General features: G+C 28.6%; 1 protein-coding gene across 1 annotated transcript in view; it reads right to left on the bottom strand.

Moving 5' to 3' along the window:
- LOC107450078 (cardioacceleratory peptide receptor-like) overlaps positions 1-20,671 on the bottom strand; it is a 97,959-nt gene extending 77,288 nt beyond the window's left edge. The window contains exon 1 of the mRNA XM_071181697.2: positions 19,732-20,671. Coding sequence (XP_071037798.2) covers positions 19,732-19,854 — 123 coding nt within the window. The 5' untranslated portion in view covers positions 19,855-20,671. The remainder of the gene's footprint in view (positions 1-19,731) is intronic.
- Between the last annotated feature and the right edge of the window lie 478 nt (positions 20,672-21,149).

The raw sequence follows: 21,149 nt of genomic DNA, 5'->3' as shown, positions 1-21,149 counted from the left end.
AGGAAGATTGAAATGGTTTAAAATGAAGTTAGACGTATAGATAAAGGACGTACTTGTTAGTATATTTAATAAAACTATTATCATTGCTGTAAAAGCCTGAAAACCAAAGATTTAAAGAATGAGGAACGATGAACAATACAAAGATTTTTAAAATCACTAAACTTGTTTTTGGAGAAATAATATGACATTATTAACGTTATTTGTTTAAACAGTATCAGTTTTAGCAATGGCAAAATTACCCCACTTCCGTGTTCCAACAAAGGCTGATATTTTAATCCGTACAATGCTGTTTTATGCTATAATCACTGATTATGCAACATTTACTTCCTATGTTAATCAACTGGTTAAAAAATTTATATTTTGTCATTAGCGCTCTGTCTAGAAGGCAAATATGTGCCCTCTTTTGGAATGCAAAATTCTTTTAATGGACGTTGGTTAAGTGTGATCCAATAAACAATTAAGTATTCAGTACTCTATCAACAAAAGTTAACATTTAAACATTCGTGTTTATAATTAAAAATGTGATTATATTTATAGTATATCAAGTGATGTTAAATTAGTGCTCAACCTTTTAATTTAATTGAAATCATCTATATTCTGCTTTAAATTGCTATAAACATCTAATTATTTTAGTTTAAAAGTAAATGAAAATTTTAAGAAAAATTAGTTGTAAAAATAAAACTATGAGCATCTCGAGCAGCACTCTTTCGGATAAGTAAAAATTACATTTAAAAAATTAAGAAAAAAGAAAACAATGCAAAAAAAATAATAAATAAAGACCAGCACTGGTACAAAAATACAAACCTGCAAAATCACTAAATGTTTTAGTTCTCTAGCTCTTCTAGCTTTTTATCGCTTAGCTAGGAAAAAAAGCTTGATCTCAATTCCGAAAATTAGAAGGAATTCGAAACTCCTGTTAGTTCCTTGGAACAAAAAAAAATCCTTGCTCTTTAGAAGACCCTCTATCAATTGCATTCTTCGAGACAAATGCTGATACGTGTCTGGTTGCGACGTTTTAAAGTACCATTAAAAGGTTCCAGAACTGAAACTAGATAATTTTCGCAGACACACTGTGGTTAAATACATCTGAAAGAATAGAATGAAAAGAAACTGGAACCGAAACTGTCTTTTCTTTTATTTACTTTCGTTTTCTACTCTCCAATTACTTTTTTTATAGAGATTCTTGTACTTCAAAGCGACAAGAAAATGATTGTAGATAACGTAAATCTGGAGTTTCATTCAAAATAGAATTTCGCTTTAGTTATCAATATTCTAATATATTTCAACTATTTACAATGCAGTTAATTAAATATTTTCTACGTGTTCAACGTTCTCTTCATAAAATGCCAAAAACAAAGAATTTCTTCTGCTTACGCATTCATAATTACGAATACTTTAAAAGTGATATGTTACTACATAATTATATGTATTTTACAACTTATCGATAAAATATAAATATTGCTCTGGCAAATAAGAAATTTCGGTTTTTAAGTGGGAAATAAAACATTTTTTTTTCTGTACGAAAATTGAACTTTAATTAGTCAAATATATTCCATTCTATTTGATGACCGTTTTGTCATATTTCTGGTAACTTTATTATCCTACATCTATTTAATTTACGGTCCATATTACGAAAACATTCAACCAAGTGCGATTTGAGTACATCATTATGATTGAAAGTTTTGCCACTTAAAATGTTTTGTTAACTTTAAAATGAATGTTAATCTGATAATTTCTAGCTACACGCTAATTTCTGGCTACACGGGGGATACTACATCATTTTTCAACCTAACTCCAATAATTTCGTACGAGTTTTTATAGATGAGTAAGGCCTCACATTGTCGAGGTGGAACACGATGTCTTCAGGATTTGCAATCTCTCATATAGCCCTGATCTTGAACTATCGAATTATAATTTATTTCGAAGTTTACAAATATTTAATGACCGCAAATTGTTTCTGGTTGACTTTTTTGCTGAAAGAACCAGAAATTCAAAAAGCGAGAGATCATTAAGTTACCAGAAAAAGGTTTCATCCAACAGAAAGAATGATAGTTGAATAATAGTTGAGAGTTTACTTTGCACTAGGAACCCGAAGTCACAATTTACGTGACATATTTTATATAAACTAAATATATTATTTTATTTATATATTTTGCTACTAATCTATATACTCTCGACATATTACTGCATTTTCTAGGACTACAGCATTTCAAAAATAAGTTTATAAATTGGCTAATAGGGATAAATAGAAATCGGAAGAATTATCTTGTTTAGGAGCATACCATGCTAGAAAAAATCAGTCGTTTTTTAAGCGTGCAATGAAAATGGAAAAAAGAGCTAAAATATGTTAAAAATAAAAGCGTAAATACTGAATTTGAAATAAAAGACATTAGGTTGCCAAAGACACAATGGAACAGCATTTGCCTCTCAATGAGGTACCCAAGTTCGAATCCAAGCGGTAGCTGAAAAACATGAATTCTGCTTCCGGCTCTCACTAACCACAGGGATGACGTAAAATATCCTCAATGGCTGACGGATCATGGCATGGGTTAGAATTATATTGCCTATCGGCTAACCGAGAAAGGTTTTCGTGGTTATCCTGCCATGTCACGCAAATGGGGGTTTGTTCTATCAATAAGTTCTCCACGAAGACTAGTTTGCCCCGATGCTTGATCCAGGAGAATTCCTTTGTATTCTGGGTTAGATTCAAAGTAACAAAAATGTGGAAATGAACATTGATAGTCGTAAATTCAAAATTGGGTTAAATGTTCAAAGCCGGTTATATTAATGCATAAAAAATAGGAAATAAATAAAAGGGAAATTCGAAACTAAAAAAATTACGGTATTCTAGAGAAAAGCAGAAAACATGAAGTAGAACACGAAATAGGAAAAAAATAAGGTTAGAAAAACCACAGTGGCCGAGCGAGGCAGATAAGTGCATGGTACAATTCTACGCTTTATGGAGTGATGTTGAGGAACTCTTATCATTAACAAGGGAATCGGTATTCATATCAATGAAACAAGATTCCAGGGCTTAAAAATGAACTGATGTGACAGGGAAGAATTTTGAAATGTGCGGCAGGTGAAACTTTAATCTTATTGAGAATATCTTTCCGCTTCAGTCTATTGAGATTAATCTGTTTAATATATACCCTATAGTTTTTAAGATGCGATGAAGATACTACAAAATCTTGTTTTTTTTTTTTTTTTTTAGAAAATACCCATCTGAAAGTTCCACACTAGTTTTTATGAAACTAATAGAAATACTTAGAGTCCAAATTTTTTAAAAATAATTTGAAGAAGCTGAAAGTGATAATGTAGTATATTACAGGTAATGGAAATCACTAAACGAAGCAAAATAGCAGCTATTATATTCTTTCTGTCACTGTTTTAAACTGCTTGATAAGTATATAAACTGATTGAATACAATTAAAAGTTTTAAAAAAATTGAAATATGTTTAATAAACATTTAATACTAATACCATAATTTGTTTAATCAAATGTAACATTTAGAAACATTAATCAAAGTATTAAGAAATACATTATTTTTATTTTATACAAAACGAGTCTTTATGTTTAAGCAAGTGAGTTCCTTGATTTTTATTATTAAAGTTTATTATTATAGTATATATCTCAAATAATTATTTAACGAAGCATAAATAAATAGTTTACGATATATGGGTTTCTTTCTAAATAATTTGATTACATTTTATTTAATAAAACATTTATACACATCACAAGTCTAGATATTTCAAACTTTGCAATATCAAGAAACGTTTATCGATATATATTTGAAAGAGAAAAAATAACAAAATTAAATTTAACTGTAACTATTTTCAAAAAACCAATGTAGCAAATAACTGACGTCATCTTTAAATGAATGATTTCAAACTCTTGAAGCATTACCTTTAAGAAAATCACTGTGAAAACTTCACTTTGTAAAGAGTAAATAAGTAAATAACGTTCAATTCAACCACATTTTTCATTTTTTATACGAATGTTATATACTCAATTGTAAGTAGAAATTTTTTCTCCATTTCTTCTAAAACCGAGTTTAAGTCAAAGTGGCTACTTTTCGGAAACGGTGTGGTGAAAAATGGATTTCCAGATAAGATAGAGTAAGTTCATGGGGCCTGGGGGCATAACGTATTTTTCTGAACAATTTTAAAGAAATATTTTTGGTCTTATTGGATATTAATCAAATAAAAAATCCTTCGAGCTTAGTAGAAAGCAAGTATAAAGATTTTATTACGAATAGTTTTCTGATCCATAAAATAAAAAGGCGAGCAACCAAAATTAAAAGTATATAGTGACAAAAATAGCTGTGAATGATTTTTACAAGTTTAAAGGTACACAGTTAGAAATTCCTCGGAAAAAATGGTTAAATAACAATTTATTGAATGATTATTTTACCGAATTTAATCAAAACAGTCAAATAACCATAATTAAAATGGTAATCAAACTGTTAAGTGTGAGAAAAACTGTTTATTAACTGCTTTCATCTAATACGGTTAAACAACCAGAATTTTATCGCACCAACTAAGACCACCTAATGAAGCTACTTAGTTCTTTCCAACTGCTTAGATACCATAGCTGAGTAAGCTTATCTGTCATTCTCATGACCGGCAGAACTGGAGTTCGAGTCCTAGTGTTGACACAAGAATATTTCCTCCATTCTCTTCAAAACATGAAGAATTTTCAGTGTCCGCACTCTCCAATGTCCATTACCTCACGAAAAGCTGAGTTCCTATGTCTAGTTAAATAATTATTTATTTTTTTTACGCTTTCGAAAAATTCTTGTTGTAAATGGTTAAAAAGCCATTTAGTTTTGTATTCATGGTTTTAATAACCATACTTTTCGTAAATGATTTCAATACCATAAAGGAAAAAAATGTTCTTTACCGTAAACTTTACGGTTAAAACGGATGGACAGACAGATGCTTATTTCACCATAATTTTAGAATGAAAATTTTAATAGTGTAGAAATATAATAATGTGTACGGATGCCAATTTAGCTAGAACAAGCATCTGCTATAGTTACTTTAAATAGGAAGCGGTAACTAAAAACAAAAAAAGTTTAGTTTAACTATTTGAAGCAGAATTGTCATTGAACATATTTTTCATGTTTTTTTAACATTATTTTGTATTAGTTTAGGTCAAATTAAGTTTAAAAATATTATATTTAGCATTTTAATATTTTAAGGTTATAAAATACAGCATGAAAACTGATGTCTTTTTCAGCGTTAACTGCAAAATCTTCCAAACACGGCTCATTTCTAAAAATAATTTTTCAAAATTGCGCTTGTTTGCAATTATTTAGATCCAAGCGAAACAGTAATTTTTCATTGAAATTCCTTTCATTTACAACACCAATTAATGATGCAGTTTTGAATATGACTGAAAAAATTACAACTAATATTTTTTTTAGATTTTATATTTTAGAATAAATTAATTTATGAGAATCTAGCAGATTTGTTTAATATAACTATAAGTCTATTTCTTATAATTAAAAAATAGAAATAGATCTTTTTATTAGTAATTAGAGTGTCAGAAAAAATTTGTGTAAAGGACACCAGTGTCCCCCCTGCTCTAAAGTTTTTAAAAGCTGAAGAATGATTTAGGTGCTATTAAAAATACCATTAATAGTATCTAAAAAAGGATTTAAATATACTTCAAAACCAATTAAATCACAAAAAGAATTTGTTAGGATAAAATTTGACCAATGAGGATAAGTGAACAAGTAGTGTCATTCCTAATAGAGAGTTACGAAAAAGAAGAGTAGTAGTTTGAAAATGAAGATGCAATAAACTGGAAATAAAAATTTAAGAAAAAAGATTTCTTAACAGTTGAAAAGTAATGAATGTTAGAAAAAAAAACTAAATTTATTAGCATTATTTAGAACATGAAAAGATTCCCAGAATTCTAGTCCAAAGAAAACTACACTCTTCAAGATTCTATTTTAAAAAAATAGCGTAAACAAAATTAACAAAATAAAGTTTTTCAAAAAGATCGAAAAGCGAAAAAGAAAAAAAAATCTAAATTTTAACTTATTTAATGCATTACCTAAATTTTCCCCCTCTTTCTCTTTCTTTTATTTCACAAATCCTATAAAATCAGGAAACATTTTCTTCCATTTTGTTCCTTAACAAACAATATATTATTTTAATTCGCCTCAATGTTTTAATTTAGAATTTTACCTATACATTTTATCTGGTATTCGTTACTCTCACAATTCCAGTAAAATAACATTGAGCATTTTCTTACAATATTTTCTTAAATTACCAATTAAAAATACTGATTTTTTATTGCGTTTCATCATATCTGCATAATTAAGATATTTATTGTAACTTTATACTCGTTAGATTACTTTCACATTTGTAATGGTCAGAAATAATGCAAAGACAATAGTGAAAAAATGTAATTGACAATATTTTTTGATAAAAAAATCATAAATATCTACTTTTAATTAAATATTTATAACTTAGTTTTATCATTGATATCTGTTTAGTTATTTAGTTAAATTATTTGTTTTCCTTTTTTCAACCTATTACACTTATAAAATTTCCAAATCATTTCCATTTATAAAAATATATTGAAGTAATAGAATTAATACATTCGTTTCAAATTAAAATTTATTTTTTACACTAAACAACTGAAATGTGAAAAACATTCATTTCCTTAATTAGTTTATTCAAGACATTGTCAACGAAATGATTGGTTTGATGTCAAAAATAAAAAATTTTAATTTGCTCAAAACAAAATTCACAACATGATCTATTGATAGCGAAAGAAATTATTACATAGATTAAAAATAATTCCCAAAATGATTGCAATTTTGTTTAGATTTTAATTTTAAATAAAAGAATGAAAAAATGGAATTGGAGGCAAATATTTAAATTTAAGACAGAAAAAATTCTAGAATCATCATGTACCAAATAAAAAATAATGTCCTTTCGCTTAATTACAGTTTCTTCGTTGCAATGCATTTTTTCGTATTTGGCTTTTTTTACATCTAAATAAAATTGACACTAATTTAGAAGCGGTGAACATAAAAAAAAGACCAAATGAATTATAGTAAATTACGCATTTTCTTTGTAAAATTTTTTGTGTAATATTGAGTGTGATTAAATTCTGCCCATTTATTTGCTGAGTTAAAATACATATTCAGCTTTTACACATGGTTTATGTATATTTATTAATAACATGAACAATATTGGCGGGTTTTTTTCATGTAGAAGCCTCAATAAGTTAAGAAAAATCCTATAATTTTCTCTCCAACTTTCTACCAAATAAAATTTTAGCAATACTTTTTTCATACAATTTTTTTTTTATTTTCTTCATATACATTTCTGAGAATAAGACATTATGTATTAGTTTGATTTCCTTATTCTTTGTCCAATAATGCACTGTATTTATGTGTACACATTTATTCATTTCTAATGTATTTGTGTAACGGATGGTTTACACTGTTTTAAAATGTTTCAGAAAAAATATTCAAATATATGACAAATAAATTCAGAAAAAAATATTTAAATATATAACAAATAAATTCAGAAAAATATTTAAATATATAATCCATAAATAATTAATTATTTAAATCTAATTTCACCATATTCAACTAAGCAATTGAAATAACCATGAAAAAGAAGGTATTCAAACTGTTAACTGTGAGAGAAAAATTTTATTTGCTCTTAAGCAACCAAAATTTTATCAGTGTAAACTAAGCCAACCTTATTAAGTCATCACTTAACTCCTTTCAGCCTGGTATATACTTTAGCCGAGGTAGCTAATTTCTCACTCTTGACCGGCTGAACGAGATCTCGAATCCCAACATAGACACTAGAATATTTCTTCAATTCCTTCAACGCATTAAGATTTTCAAATGTTCTGCACTTCTCAATCTTAGAACATTAGAATACAAAACTCTCATTCTCGTATGCACACTATACTACGACAGCACTACAGCATTGGTTAAAACAAAGAAATCTAGAATTCCCCATCTCTTACAATAGATGGCACTACCTGATAAATAACTTTCCACTGTTCATTTGGCAAAATACAATTCAACAACAACCCAACTCCAATGTCCGTTATTTAACAGGGAGCCAAACATAAACTGACTCCAGTGTCCAGTTAAATTTTTATTTTTGTTATTTTAAAACAATGCTAGTTGTAAAAGGTTACAAAACCCTGTAGTTTTGTAATCACGGTTTTTTTAACCATATTAGATGTAAATGGTTTAAAAACCGTAAAAGTAGCGAACAGTTCCTAACCCTAAGCTTTACGGTTAAATGGATAGACAAATCAATACCGATTATTTCGGTGTAATTTTGGAATAAAAATTTTTACAGAGTATTTAATATTATTTTTTATTTTTAATGTTTATTTGATGCAACATTAGTGCGTAGATTTTCTATATCATTTGGTTTGGATCACACGTGTCTCGAATACTTCCGATTCCGGTACATATGTTAGGTCCCTAATTACTAAAATTTAATAACTTTATAGGCAAATTTTATAAATTTTAATAACTTTAGATACATTTGGTACCTATGAAAATAGAACCCATTATCATAGTACTATTTGGATCTATTACCAAATTAATTGGGTCCATTGACGTCAATAATAGTTTGGCTATTTTTCGTGGTTCCCCGAAACGAATAAGTGCTTTCTCCATTAATTTTGTTTCTTTGTAGTATATGACTTGTTTTTTATATTTAATTAAATTACCTTTAATTTTAAAGTACATAATTTAATTATGAAACATGTTTCAGAAGAGTAATAATAAACCTGGACTGAACTGTATTACTAACTTAAACAGATTGCACAACAGATTGTCTCATTATTTAAAATGTACAGTTTAGAAAAGCAAAGTTGCTTTTGTTAGAATACAACGCCCTCTATATAAACATTAGATAATGTTACAGAATCAATCTTTTGTTACTCTTAGTCAATACTTCTTCTCATATCTGAAAGAGGCAATTTTCTGAAAACAGATACTTACTTTAAAAAACAGAATATGTTTTATCATATTTAAAAAATATTAGAGTCTTTGTATTTAGCTTGAAGAAATTTCCAGAAAAATTTAAAAACCTTAACTATTGATATTTCTGTAAGATCACTATCTTACTTAAATATTAATAGTTACGGTTCCTAATAATTATGTTCTTAGTAATTACTTATAAATCTTTACTACGTGCTTATAATAATAAATTCAATAGAAAATATTTGAAGTAAAGAAAAGAGTTTGTAAAAGTAGTAATTGTAGTGTATTTGAAAATAGTTATTCTACTAATTTCATTTATTGTATTATATTAATTTCAAAGACTAAGATCATTGTATTTTAATTTCAAAGACACTGCACCGTTGTTTACAAAATTAAAAGTCAATTTGACATTCAAAGGCCAGTAATATTTTTTTATATCTAATTTTAATATTCGTCAGCACGAAACAAATAACGGATCATTTTTTTTCTTCCAAAAGAGAAACCCCAATAATTCAGTAAAAACAACGTTCCTTTCACCCCATTAAAATATTAATTAACTTTAATTCCTAAATATGAAATTCCAGTATTATGGCCAATTTAACAGAAGCATGCTTTTCAATGTCAAAATTTAATACGTTATGCAACGTGAACGATTAGTTACTAGGGTAAACTAGCCAGTGAATGAACACTTAAGCTTCGCTTGCCTTTTAAAAAATCATATTAATTTCAAAATTCGTAATTTTAGTTAAATGACAGTGTCAACATATTTGTTACTAATTGCAAATTATGTAAAACAAAATTGTAGAGAACTTACATAATATTGTTTTAAAGTTTTGGAGGTTCAAATAGCGAGTAGTAAGAAGACCAAGTGAAGGAACAGCCCTTACCAGTGAATGAACTCCCAGTAAAGGAACACTTAATTTTGGTTATTTTTTAATGCTCTTTATGAATTTATAAACCATGCAAATATTTAAAAACAAGCCTATTCTTGAAATCATAACGTATAAATACTTGGAAAATGTTACTTTTTTTGTAATCATGAATTGAAAATTAAAGTGTCAACATATTAACACATACTGTTCATTCCCTGGGAAATCTACGCCCAGTAAAGGAACGTGCCTGTTCCCTCACTGGTTAGAAGTTGTTTTTCGTATTTTTAACATACTTTTGATGCGGAACATCACTAAAGGCACAAGAAAATTAAAATTTATAATTTATTTTCATTAACTTAGAAAAAAAACCAGTAAAGGAACACTTGTTCCTTCACTGGTTTTTCATCGTTTGGTGATCCAGTGAATAAACACCCCCTTATCTCAGTACTTTATTATGCTATGATGCTTAAAAAATAAAACGTAACTTCAATAACTATATTTTGAATTCTCTTTTTCACAGTGAGAAAAATAAAACTATTGCATGCAATTAATTCCACTTCAAACATATAAATACAAAACACTCACCTTATAATTTTTTCAAAGAAACAAGGTGTTACAGAGATAATAACAAATTCAAACATTTTTCCAGAGAAGTCTATTTGACCAGGTAATCCAAAACATTTCTAGATGACTTCCTATTGTTTGGCAGTACGCTATTCTTACCAATCAATCTAAAGAAAAACGTTCAAATAATCTTTTTTTAATCAATATATATGAAATGTTCCTTCACTGAGCAGTGTTCCTTCACTGGTTGATTTACCCTATTAGATAATTTTTTTGTTAGTAGTGCTATTCCTGGATCCTTGGAGTTGAGATGTTATATCAGATTAAAATTAATGAGCAATTCTTAAGGACAATCCACTCTGACCTCATCATCACTCGTTTCTAAAAGTTTCTCCTAACCCAACGGACACCCGCTCCCTTTAGTAACACTTAAAGAAAATTGTTAGTTGATACAATCGATTTAAATAGTTGACACTGCACTATTATAATTTAGTGTCACTGCCATATTTTTGTTTATTTCTGTACTATTATATCATGAACAACAATCATGTTTATAGCATGAGAAAAAGGATTTATTTGAGTGGTTAGTTTTCAAATTGCGTTTTTCTTGCTTTCGAGCTTTTTTTCATATTGTGCATTTACGTAGAAATATGAAAATTCCAAATCTTTTGTCTTAGATTTTAGTTTTATTACGAGTAAAAAGTGCTTTCTTGTTTTTCTTTACTCTTGCTTATTTTATTCTTTCGCGTAATAAATTCTACTACAGACAGAGAGCAGAAGAAATTTACAATTATAGCGCTATTTAGAATACAATAGTTAGTTTAAAAGGAGTAATGGTGCATGTCTTCCATATCAATAATCATTTTACGAACTGAAAAATGTTTTAATACGAGAGAAATGGTGAGAAATTAAAGTTATTAAAATTAATTGTAATTTACTTAACTTATATTTATGTTTTTATTAACAAATGACATCTTTAAAAAATTAAAATCTAAGTATTTTACAGAGCTAAAATGAAGCAAATAACTAAACAATTAAATAAATAAATAAATTGAATGTAGGGTGTAATGGCACAAGGTCTAGAGAAGACATGCTGCACCAAACACACGGTCTTAAAAACAGATTAAAAGATACGGTAAAGCACGTATATAAAATCAGGTAAAATTGGTGAAATCTCTAAAACATTGCAAAAGTAAATGCAATTGCATTCATATGTGAATACAACTTGATAAAAAATAGTTGGCACAATAAATCAGTTATAAGAAGTTTAAAATACCAATAACGTTTAGAAACGCAAAGCTGTTACAATGATGGGTTTCATCTAACAAGTCTTTCATGCATAAAATGGAGCTGTTAAAAATGATGAATCAAAGATGGTTAAAACATAGGCAAACTATTAAAGTGTGATGTATCGTGAGTAAAGCATCGCAATTGTTCCATTTGAAAGGCTTGTTGAGTTTCTCCAAACAGCGTATGAAAATAAGTAAGTCGAGTATGTCCTACTCGCAAGCGGAGGAGCTTGACAATTGCCCTGCGTAAGCATAAAACACGCCAAGGTTCCAAGGTAGGTCCAGCAAGATGTAATTTAATTTTGCTTTACAGGTCACAATGTTGTTGCCATAAACAGCGAGCAAGTTTGCGTACGTTTTATTGTAAAGTCAAGAAATGGTACAGATAAGGTTAGTGGAGTATAAGCAGCTCATGCTGAATCTGCCTTGTCATTTCCTTTAATACCAACAAGATTGAGAATCAATCAGAATAAAATTTTCGTGTATAGAGAAGTCAATATATGTTAGTTAAAAGTTTAAATTGAATGAGCTTCATTTCTCACATGGCCTAGCTGTCGTACAAAGCTCAAACTATCTGAATAAATGTGAAATTTTCGCGCGGAATACGTAGAAATGAGTTGTAAAGCTAAAGGCTAGAAAATGTTACCGTGGTTAAAAAAAAGCAAAGTGCAGGAATGCCGTAGCTATAGGTAAGATCATCTATTGCAATCCCAAACTCAACATGTCCAGGGGACCCAGATTCATCTATAAAACAGCTATATATTGTGTATACTAATAACCATGGGAAGAGAATAGCTAATGAAAAATGCTAGGTGGAACGTTAGATTTACTGTATGATACAAATGAACCATCGAGATGACATCATGAAATAGTCCATGGTTGACTGAGAAAATAATTTACAGATTGCGATGGTAAATCACAAGAATCGAATTTCCTAATGTTTTCTCGCATACGAGTGTTAAAAGGTGGTATATATGAGGGTTGTGTATCATAAAATCGTCGTAAACTTAGTGGAATAATCTTGCGTCAAATAGGGTGCGAGAAAGGTGACATGACATGAAAGTAAAATGTCAGAGCTGTATGCGTCCAAATCGAGAAAGGGCTGATGACAAACGATATACTTTCAATAACTCTTAACAAGGAAGCGCAAAATGCACCACTACCTATACGTAACGCCGTATGATGAACTGTGTCTAGGCGTTTTAAATTAGATGCAGTAACCGTACCATAGACTGTGCCAGCGTAATCAAAGCGTGAAAGTAAAAATGCTTGCAAACGGAGGCAATGCTTGCAACGATACGAATCCGCATCCCAGAAGGTATTTGTAAGTATTCACATTTTCAACGCTTTCTCACATTCTTTTCTCAAATATAGGATATGAGGTAAGGAAATTAAGTTTTTCATCAAAAATGACGCCTAGAAATTTTGTATCTGAAACAACTGGTATGACAATGCTATTAATAGAGATTACGAGATGAAGATACATATTACGCAACCGACAAAAGTGGATACAAGACCTTTTAGTGGGTGAGAAGGTATTACCGTTTCGATCACACCATTCTAAAATCTTATTGAAAGTTATCTGAAATTGCAGCACAATGACGCGCATATCAGATCTTGTACATGACAAATTTAGATTATCTTTAAAAAGTGAACCAAATACGACAGGAGGCAAAACGTGCTTGAAAACTTGACTGCAACTATCAGGACTTGAAACTGCAGCCAATGTCTCCCCAAGTATATTGAAAATATCAACAGGATTCGAGTATGTGGTACCGTTCTTTACAAATACATGGTAATGGCCTTTGCGGTACATACTAATTGCTCTTTTGACTGTCGACCAGACTTGTCTGAGAGATGTCGTCGAAGTTACTGCTGACACTTTTTTCAAAACTATCTCTGACTAATGCATCAGATTTTGCGAATAAACGCTTTGATTCGCTTAAAAGTCAAAATGTTTGAAGTTGAGGGGGAGCGACGTAAGATATTTCAAAACCATTTCTGGTTCTTGTAAGCAGTTGAACTCTCAAATTTCCTCCAAAGCTTACGATAACGAGGAAGAGAGAAATCGAGGTCTTTGAAACTCTATCTTGTGCTGATTGGATAATCACGGAAGTTACAGTATCAACGGCAGTATTTTGTCTTGTGCTACTATTGTATCAGTGATCTGAGCTAATTGAATGCATTTATGCCAGTTTGCGCGATGATATATGAATGTTGACGGTCTTGGGTTCATGGCAATATTAACTGAATATGAAATTATAAATGGGATGTTGTCTCTTATAGAGATTATCACTTACAATGAAGTTTAGGAAGTGTAAGAGAACTGGTGAGCATAATGCTAAATAATAGAGTAAAAGCTTCGTGTAGGCGTATGAAACGTTTCTTAATCATGATTAGGCAAGTAGAAATTATTGTCCTGAATGAGGTTTTCAATTTTTCACCCTCGATCATTGGAAACTGGACTGCCCCAAAAGTAAATAGGACAGTAAGGTAAATAAAAGTAAATAGGTGGAGGTAAGTAAATAGGACATACAGTCAGTAAAACATTAGTTTGAATTCGAATTACGATGACTTGTAATGACGTTGATAACGGAGACTGAGTAGATGGTAAATAATTAGAAGTTAAAATCGCACACCACCATTGATTTGCTGCCCTAATCATAATCATGTCAGTAGCAAAAATAATTAAGAAGGCTTAAATTGTCAGTTGTAATAAAATGCGATTCTTGATGTGCAATACTAACCAATTACAAAGAAATTAATAATTTGAATTGAAGTAATAAAATAATTAACAATAATAAGAAATTGTAGTAATTAAGCTTTCTACCGTAACTGAACTAGTAATTAAGCTTTCTACCATAGCGTGGTGCTAAAACCACTCGAGAAAGAAAACCTTTTTTATTTGCGCTAACATTAGAATGGAAACTCTTTATATATTTCTCTGTGGTAATAAACAAGCCTGTATACAGACAGTTAATATCAAGTTCAGCCTTACCGTAAGTATGATTTAAGATAACTTTAAGAAAATAATAATTTAACTACGAGTCCGATGTATGGAATCACGTTTACGTTGATAATTGAGCTTATTTGACATAACGAATTAAAAAATAATTATATATTAGAGAACGTGTAATAAACTCCTTTTTTTATTAAACAGAGCCAACAAATATCATTCATGTTATCTTTAAAATATTTAACAAAAACTGATTAGTCTATAGTTTAATTTAAAGCAACGAATAATGCTGAACCAGTGTGAAAAATTCATTTTTTTCCCATTTCTCACATAGCTGAAATTCTCCTTTTACTTGTACATATTTAAGGACCTTGTTCTGTTATTGTAAGAGAGAGAGACGAACAAACACTCCCTTTTGTTTAATGTAGGTAATATACATCTTAGTTGGCGATTTTATTTGATTTTTATATCGTTATTAGATTAAATTTCTTCCAAAAAATCGTTTCTCATAATGCATATAGAATCTGGAAGAACTTTGCTTCAAATTAAATAGACTATGTTGAGCTACACTGTTTCAGTCATCTTCAAGAGTTTTAACTCCAACATATTTTGAACTAATTACGCTTTATATAAGAAACTTTTCTTTATTTAGCAAGAGTAGGCAATTAGAATAAAGCGTAAGCTTTTATTCCACTAAATTGGGGTTTAGAACGAGGTCTTTATCTTCAAATTGCGTAATTTTCGAGCTGTTAAAATCTTTCTTGGGCATTGAACTTTCCTGCTAATATAATAAACTGAAAGAAAAAACTTTACTTGAAAGAATTTATATTTTATTGACTTAGAAAATATCAATTAAATGTTTAATCAATTAAAAATTCAATTATCAATAAATCAATTAATCAATTTAATCAATTATCAATTAAAATTTAAGTACATAAATATTGTTTTGCTTACTGCTGCTTATTTAAGAGCAGGTTTCTAAACTCTTTTGCTTATTTATTTTTAAAGTTTATAAGGGAATTTTGTAAAATAATTCTCTTGTCTATTCAATTTTTGTAGTCTTATAACACTATATTTGGAGATTGCTTACAATAATAGTATAAAAGTTAATAAACTCTAAATATAAAACTAGTTATATCAGAAAAACTACTAAATTTAGAAAAATTATACAAAACTAAAAAATTATGTCATAAAAAAATATAATTCATTATTTTTCCCCCATCTTTTTAGGGATCTATCTTCTAAAGCAAACATAATACCAGCATCATCAAATATTTTGGCATTGTAATAGAAACAATCAGTGGAATCTCTTAAGAAGTTAATTTAAAATTCTTGGTGATTCTCACTTTGATTATACTTCAAATTAATTCTTCGCAGTAATGGAAGGTGTGTTAGAAACATAACATGCCTTGCATACTAAGAAAAACTTATAATTTAGGAAACGTAGAAAAGCATCATTCCGTTCCAGTCCATAAAGGATACAAAAGTTCGAATTTCAAACCTGTGCTGTCGTACAAAAATATTACGTTATATTATATTTTTAAATGATTACTTATCCTTATAAAGTAATACAAGATGTAGTAATTAAGTTCTTTTAATTAATTACTATTTGGTAAAAAGTTATTAACAATGAGCCACTTCAAAATATTTTTTAAAAACATTAAAATTTGACAATTTTATAGTTTTCTATCTGTAAATATATGTATTAATTTCTGTATCACGCATACATAGTTACAATTATGAAATGTTAAATGAATATTGAAAATTTAAAAATATGTGCAATTCCCTAAATATAAGAAACTTGTCGCTTTCACTGAACCAGAGAACTTCTATAAAGGAGTCAGTAGTTATTTACGTAGTAAAATATTTATAATTATCATTAGCATGATTCCTAAATTCAAAATGCTAATTAAAAAATCCACGCACCACATAAAGTACTTAAAGGCAAATTATGGCGTACAGTATCAATCCAGAATGAATAAATTGAATCATTGTCTAGTTATATATTCAACTAACCCTTATATGTCTTCCATAAAACAAATTCAACGGTATTTTAATGTATAACTTAAAAAGATTGCAAGATATAAGCCTCGATATGATTACCATTATCGAGACATCAACCCATTAATATCAACTCAAGATGGCGCGGTCGATGCATAATATGTTCGCATGTTTGATCATAACAAAGTTTACAAACAAAATGGAAGGAGGATTGTAATCAGAGTTTTTTTTTTTTCTTGGCGGAAGATGTGTATTGTGCTTTAACATGGCTCAATGAAGGTTACAAGCTGTCGGTACATTATATGTCCGCGAGTTTGGTTGTAACAAAGTATACTAATGGAATGGAAGAAGGATTCTAATCAGAGTTTATTCTTTTCCTTGACAGAAGACGTGTTTTGTGTTTCTTTTAACAATTCAAGATGCCTCAATGAAGACTACTAGCTGTCGGTGCATAATATGTCCGCGATTTTGGTTATAACAAAGTATACTAATGGAATGGAAGGAGGATCCTAATCAGAGTTTATTCCTTTCCTTGACAGAAGACGTGCATTGTGTTTCTTTTAACAATTTAAGATTCCTCAATGAAGACTACTAGCTGTGGGTGCATAATATGTTCGCGAGTTTGGTAGCAACAAAGTATACTAATGGAATGGAAGGATGATTCTAATCAGATCGAGTTTCTAATCGAGTTAGGTAGCAACAAAGTATACTAATGGAATGGAAGGAGGATTCTAATCAGAGTTTATTCTTTTTCTTGACAGAAGACGTGATTTGTGCTTCTTTTAACAATTCAAGATTCCTCAATGAAGACTACTAGCTGTCGGTGCATAATATGTTCGCGAGTTTGGTAGTAACAAAGTATACTAATGGGATGGAAGGGGGATTCTAATCAGAGTTAATTCTTTTCCTTGACGGAAGACGTGTATTGTGTTTCTTTTAACAATTCAAGATGCCTCAATGAAGACTACTAGCTGTCGGTGAACAATATATCCCTTAGTTTGAATTTAAGGAACAGACGGGGGGGGGGGAGGATGTTATTCGAAGAAGTTAACTGTTTTTCGCTTGAAAAAAGTTATAAGTGTTTTATTTGATGAATATGGCCTTTGATAAAGATTAATATGTTGTCTTTATTAAGAGCCGGTTATGCAGATTTAAATTCAAATGGCATAAAGTTTTATTTAAAAGTCGCAGAGTCTTCTGGATGCAGGGTCTAGAGGTATTGTGAAAGATATTACAATAAAAATACATTTAAAATTATTTTGACAAAATAAGAGTATTTCAGATTGAACAGTCTCTTTTCTAAATGTTTATTTCTGAAGAGGTATTGTATAGATTTTTAACATCATTTCAACGGTAGCGTTAAACAACAGATCAATGAAACAAGCATCTTTAATGGATCATTCACTTCATTACATTCACTTGAGCAAAAGCCAGTACCCTTTTTTTATTAGGTACGATAATCTTCGTATATAGGGGTGGGGGATGCGAAACATAGTATCAATTGAATTGAAATACTTCTCTTATCAAAAGAAATATATGAGCACAGATACAGATAAAATTGAAGCATTACATGACAAAACTTAAATGAAATCAAAAAGTTATTTTTTTTTCTCAATGACAAACTTTTTAACGTAATTGACCGAAAGAGATTTAATTAAAAACAGTAATTTCACAAAATATTTAGTAACAATTTATATTGGTGTGAAAAACAAATTTCAAAAAATATAAGTTATATGTATTTACTTATAATTATACTTAAATAAAATATTGAATATTAATAATTAGGCAAAAAGTAGAAAACGAAACAACGTCACGAGCATTTTAGCAAATAATTAAAAATATTATCTTATAAGTAAAATATATTGTTTTTAATTTAACATCATTCATATATTTTAACAATTGCTATTGGAAATATATGGAATGATAAGTTACAATCTGCAATATAAACAATAGTGTATGCTTTCTTAAAATAAAACATATGTATTGAATAGCACAGTTCAATTAAAAGAATAACAACAGACTTCTGACTCTTAATTTTTTTTGTTTTGTGATTCGCAGTACATTTTGATCTAGCAAAAATATTTTTGCTTATACAACTAAAAGATTACTAACAGCAAATAAGTTTTTTTTATACATTTGATCGCATAATTAATAATTTAAAAAAAGTTTATGAGGTAGGAAGCTAATTGTAATTACGAAACCTTTAACGCTAAAACTTAATAAATTTTAAAAAAATAATATCAATTGAACTATTTTTGAGAAATAATAGTTTAAAAATTTTTGTAACTTGATTTTAATGTTCCGTCGCTTTAAATTGTGCAGTTCAGTTTTACAGATGTGTCATGAATACATCCAGCATTCCTGTCTGGCCAGTCTTGAGAATGGGCACCTATATTTGAGTACTCAAAAGCTTCCCATTCTTTACACCTCAGTAATTTTTGAAGTGAATTGAATTTTTGCATGATCAAGTATCATCTATGAATAAGCATTTTAACAGGTTTTCATTTCAGAAAACAAGAAAAACAAAAAAACAAATAAAATAAATCATTAAAATCATGAAGGGTTAAAAAATTAAAATTTTTTTAACCTTCAGATAAAATAATTCAGATAAATTTTTTTAACCTTCAGAAAGTACGTTTCTGGGTCTGTTTGCGCAATTTTAATAATAATTGAAATTCCTAATTTGAATAAATTATGCTTAGTCTTCAAATTACAAGTACAGCAGCTTAAAACATAAAAAATCGGTTATTTAAAAAATTATTTATAGTAAATAAAAGTTTTCAAATGAAGCAAATGATAAATAAATTTGATTGCTGAAGCAATCAGAAGTATTAAAAAATATATAAATTTAATAATCCAATTTCGGTTCTCTTTTATCTGACTTTATAACGTGAAAGATAATTGCAATAAATAGAAAGCATTACACAAATACAGTAATTGACACATAAAAATTAAAATTTATAAAATTATAAAATTTATTTAAAATTTAATAACATTATAAAGTTTTTAATATATTGAAGTTTAATTGTGGTAATAATAAATTAAATAAGGAAATATTCTTACCTGGTAAAAATAATAGAACTGAATTCCATCATCATAAAACGTATCATTGAATGACGAAAAGTTATAAAGTCCGGTCAAATTTTCCAAAATATTTTCGAAAGATTCGTCAAAAAAGCTATCCATACTTCCAATATATGCTAGGGCAATCAAATTCTCACTTTCTATATACCATATATCTTATGAAAAAAATTTATTTCAAGAAAAATTTATTTTAAAAAAAATTGCTTAATGATGAACTAAGACATATTCTTTACTTATAAAATAAATCAGTAAAAATTATAAATAATCTTTCTTATTTAATTTATAAATGTTTATTTCTAATTACTATTCTCTCTAAAAGTTAAAAAGAAATATTTTATAATTTATAAAAATTATCTATTTACTCTATAACGAATTGTCTTTCGAAGATAATTGGTAATTTTATAAATAATATGCATTTTGATTTTAAAAAAAAAGTTTATTTCATTTTGACAGTTTATTTTGTCTTATTTATTAAATTATCAACTATCACGATCAGTTCTAGAAGAAGAAAAAAAACTTGCTCTATAATCACTTTTGTTAGTAGCTGATTATTAATTAGTGTCAATTTAATTATTTTTTTTGTTACTTTCAACTCCAAAATATATAGCAGAAATATTTAGCAGCAATTTTATTGAAAAGGTGATTTTAAACTATGCACAACATCTGGAATAATGGGATATTTTTTTTAATATTTTTACGCTTATTTTTAATAAAATTCTATGTAAAATAAATATTAACATAGAATATGAAATAATAATAAAAAATTAGTTTATATTTTAACTTATTCAGAAACAATGGAGCGTAAGGTTTTAAAAGAAATAAAATAGGTGATGCATCAAGAACTTCTGTCCTAAACGGAAACAGCTTTCACTTTGAAATTCATAAGAGTTACAGAGCAAACTGAGAGCCCGCGCATCTTCTTCGATGATTTTGGAAAAGATGATGTTGTTACTATAGAAACCGCGAATGTTGTCACGATCTCAAAGCATCCGATTCGTTGTGTTAGAAACTCCCTTTTGTGACGTAAATCACGTCATACTAGTTTTGTTTTCAAACAGATTGTGTATTTCAAACTTAATTTTTTTCCCTTACTATTGTTGGAGTATATATAGATATTTTTATTGGTGCAATTTTTGAATGTGACTGAAGATATTTGTTTTCTTTATAGGTATAGTATTTCCTTAGGTATAGGGCTAACAATGTTTTGTTTTGCGTCCAAAAAACGACTTTCTTCTTTTTGTACTTTTATTACCTTACATGGAATAGTAAGAATTGCAAAAAAAATCTGTGTTCTCTTTCAAATATGTCAATATATCCACCATTCCGTTAACATTATTTAAATATTTGAATTTACATCTCTGAAAATCTATTGATACCGAAGTAAAATTGAGTTTGTA

The sequence above is a fragment of the Parasteatoda tepidariorum genome, chromosome 3, assembly GCF_982258835.1.
Source record: "Parasteatoda tepidariorum strain Cologne lab strain chromosome 3, Ptep-v5.0, whole genome shotgun sequence".
Lineage (NCBI taxonomy): Eukaryota > Metazoa > Arthropoda > Arachnida > Araneae > Theridiidae > Parasteatoda > Parasteatoda tepidariorum.
This window is presented reverse-complemented; position numbering and strand designations above follow the sequence as displayed.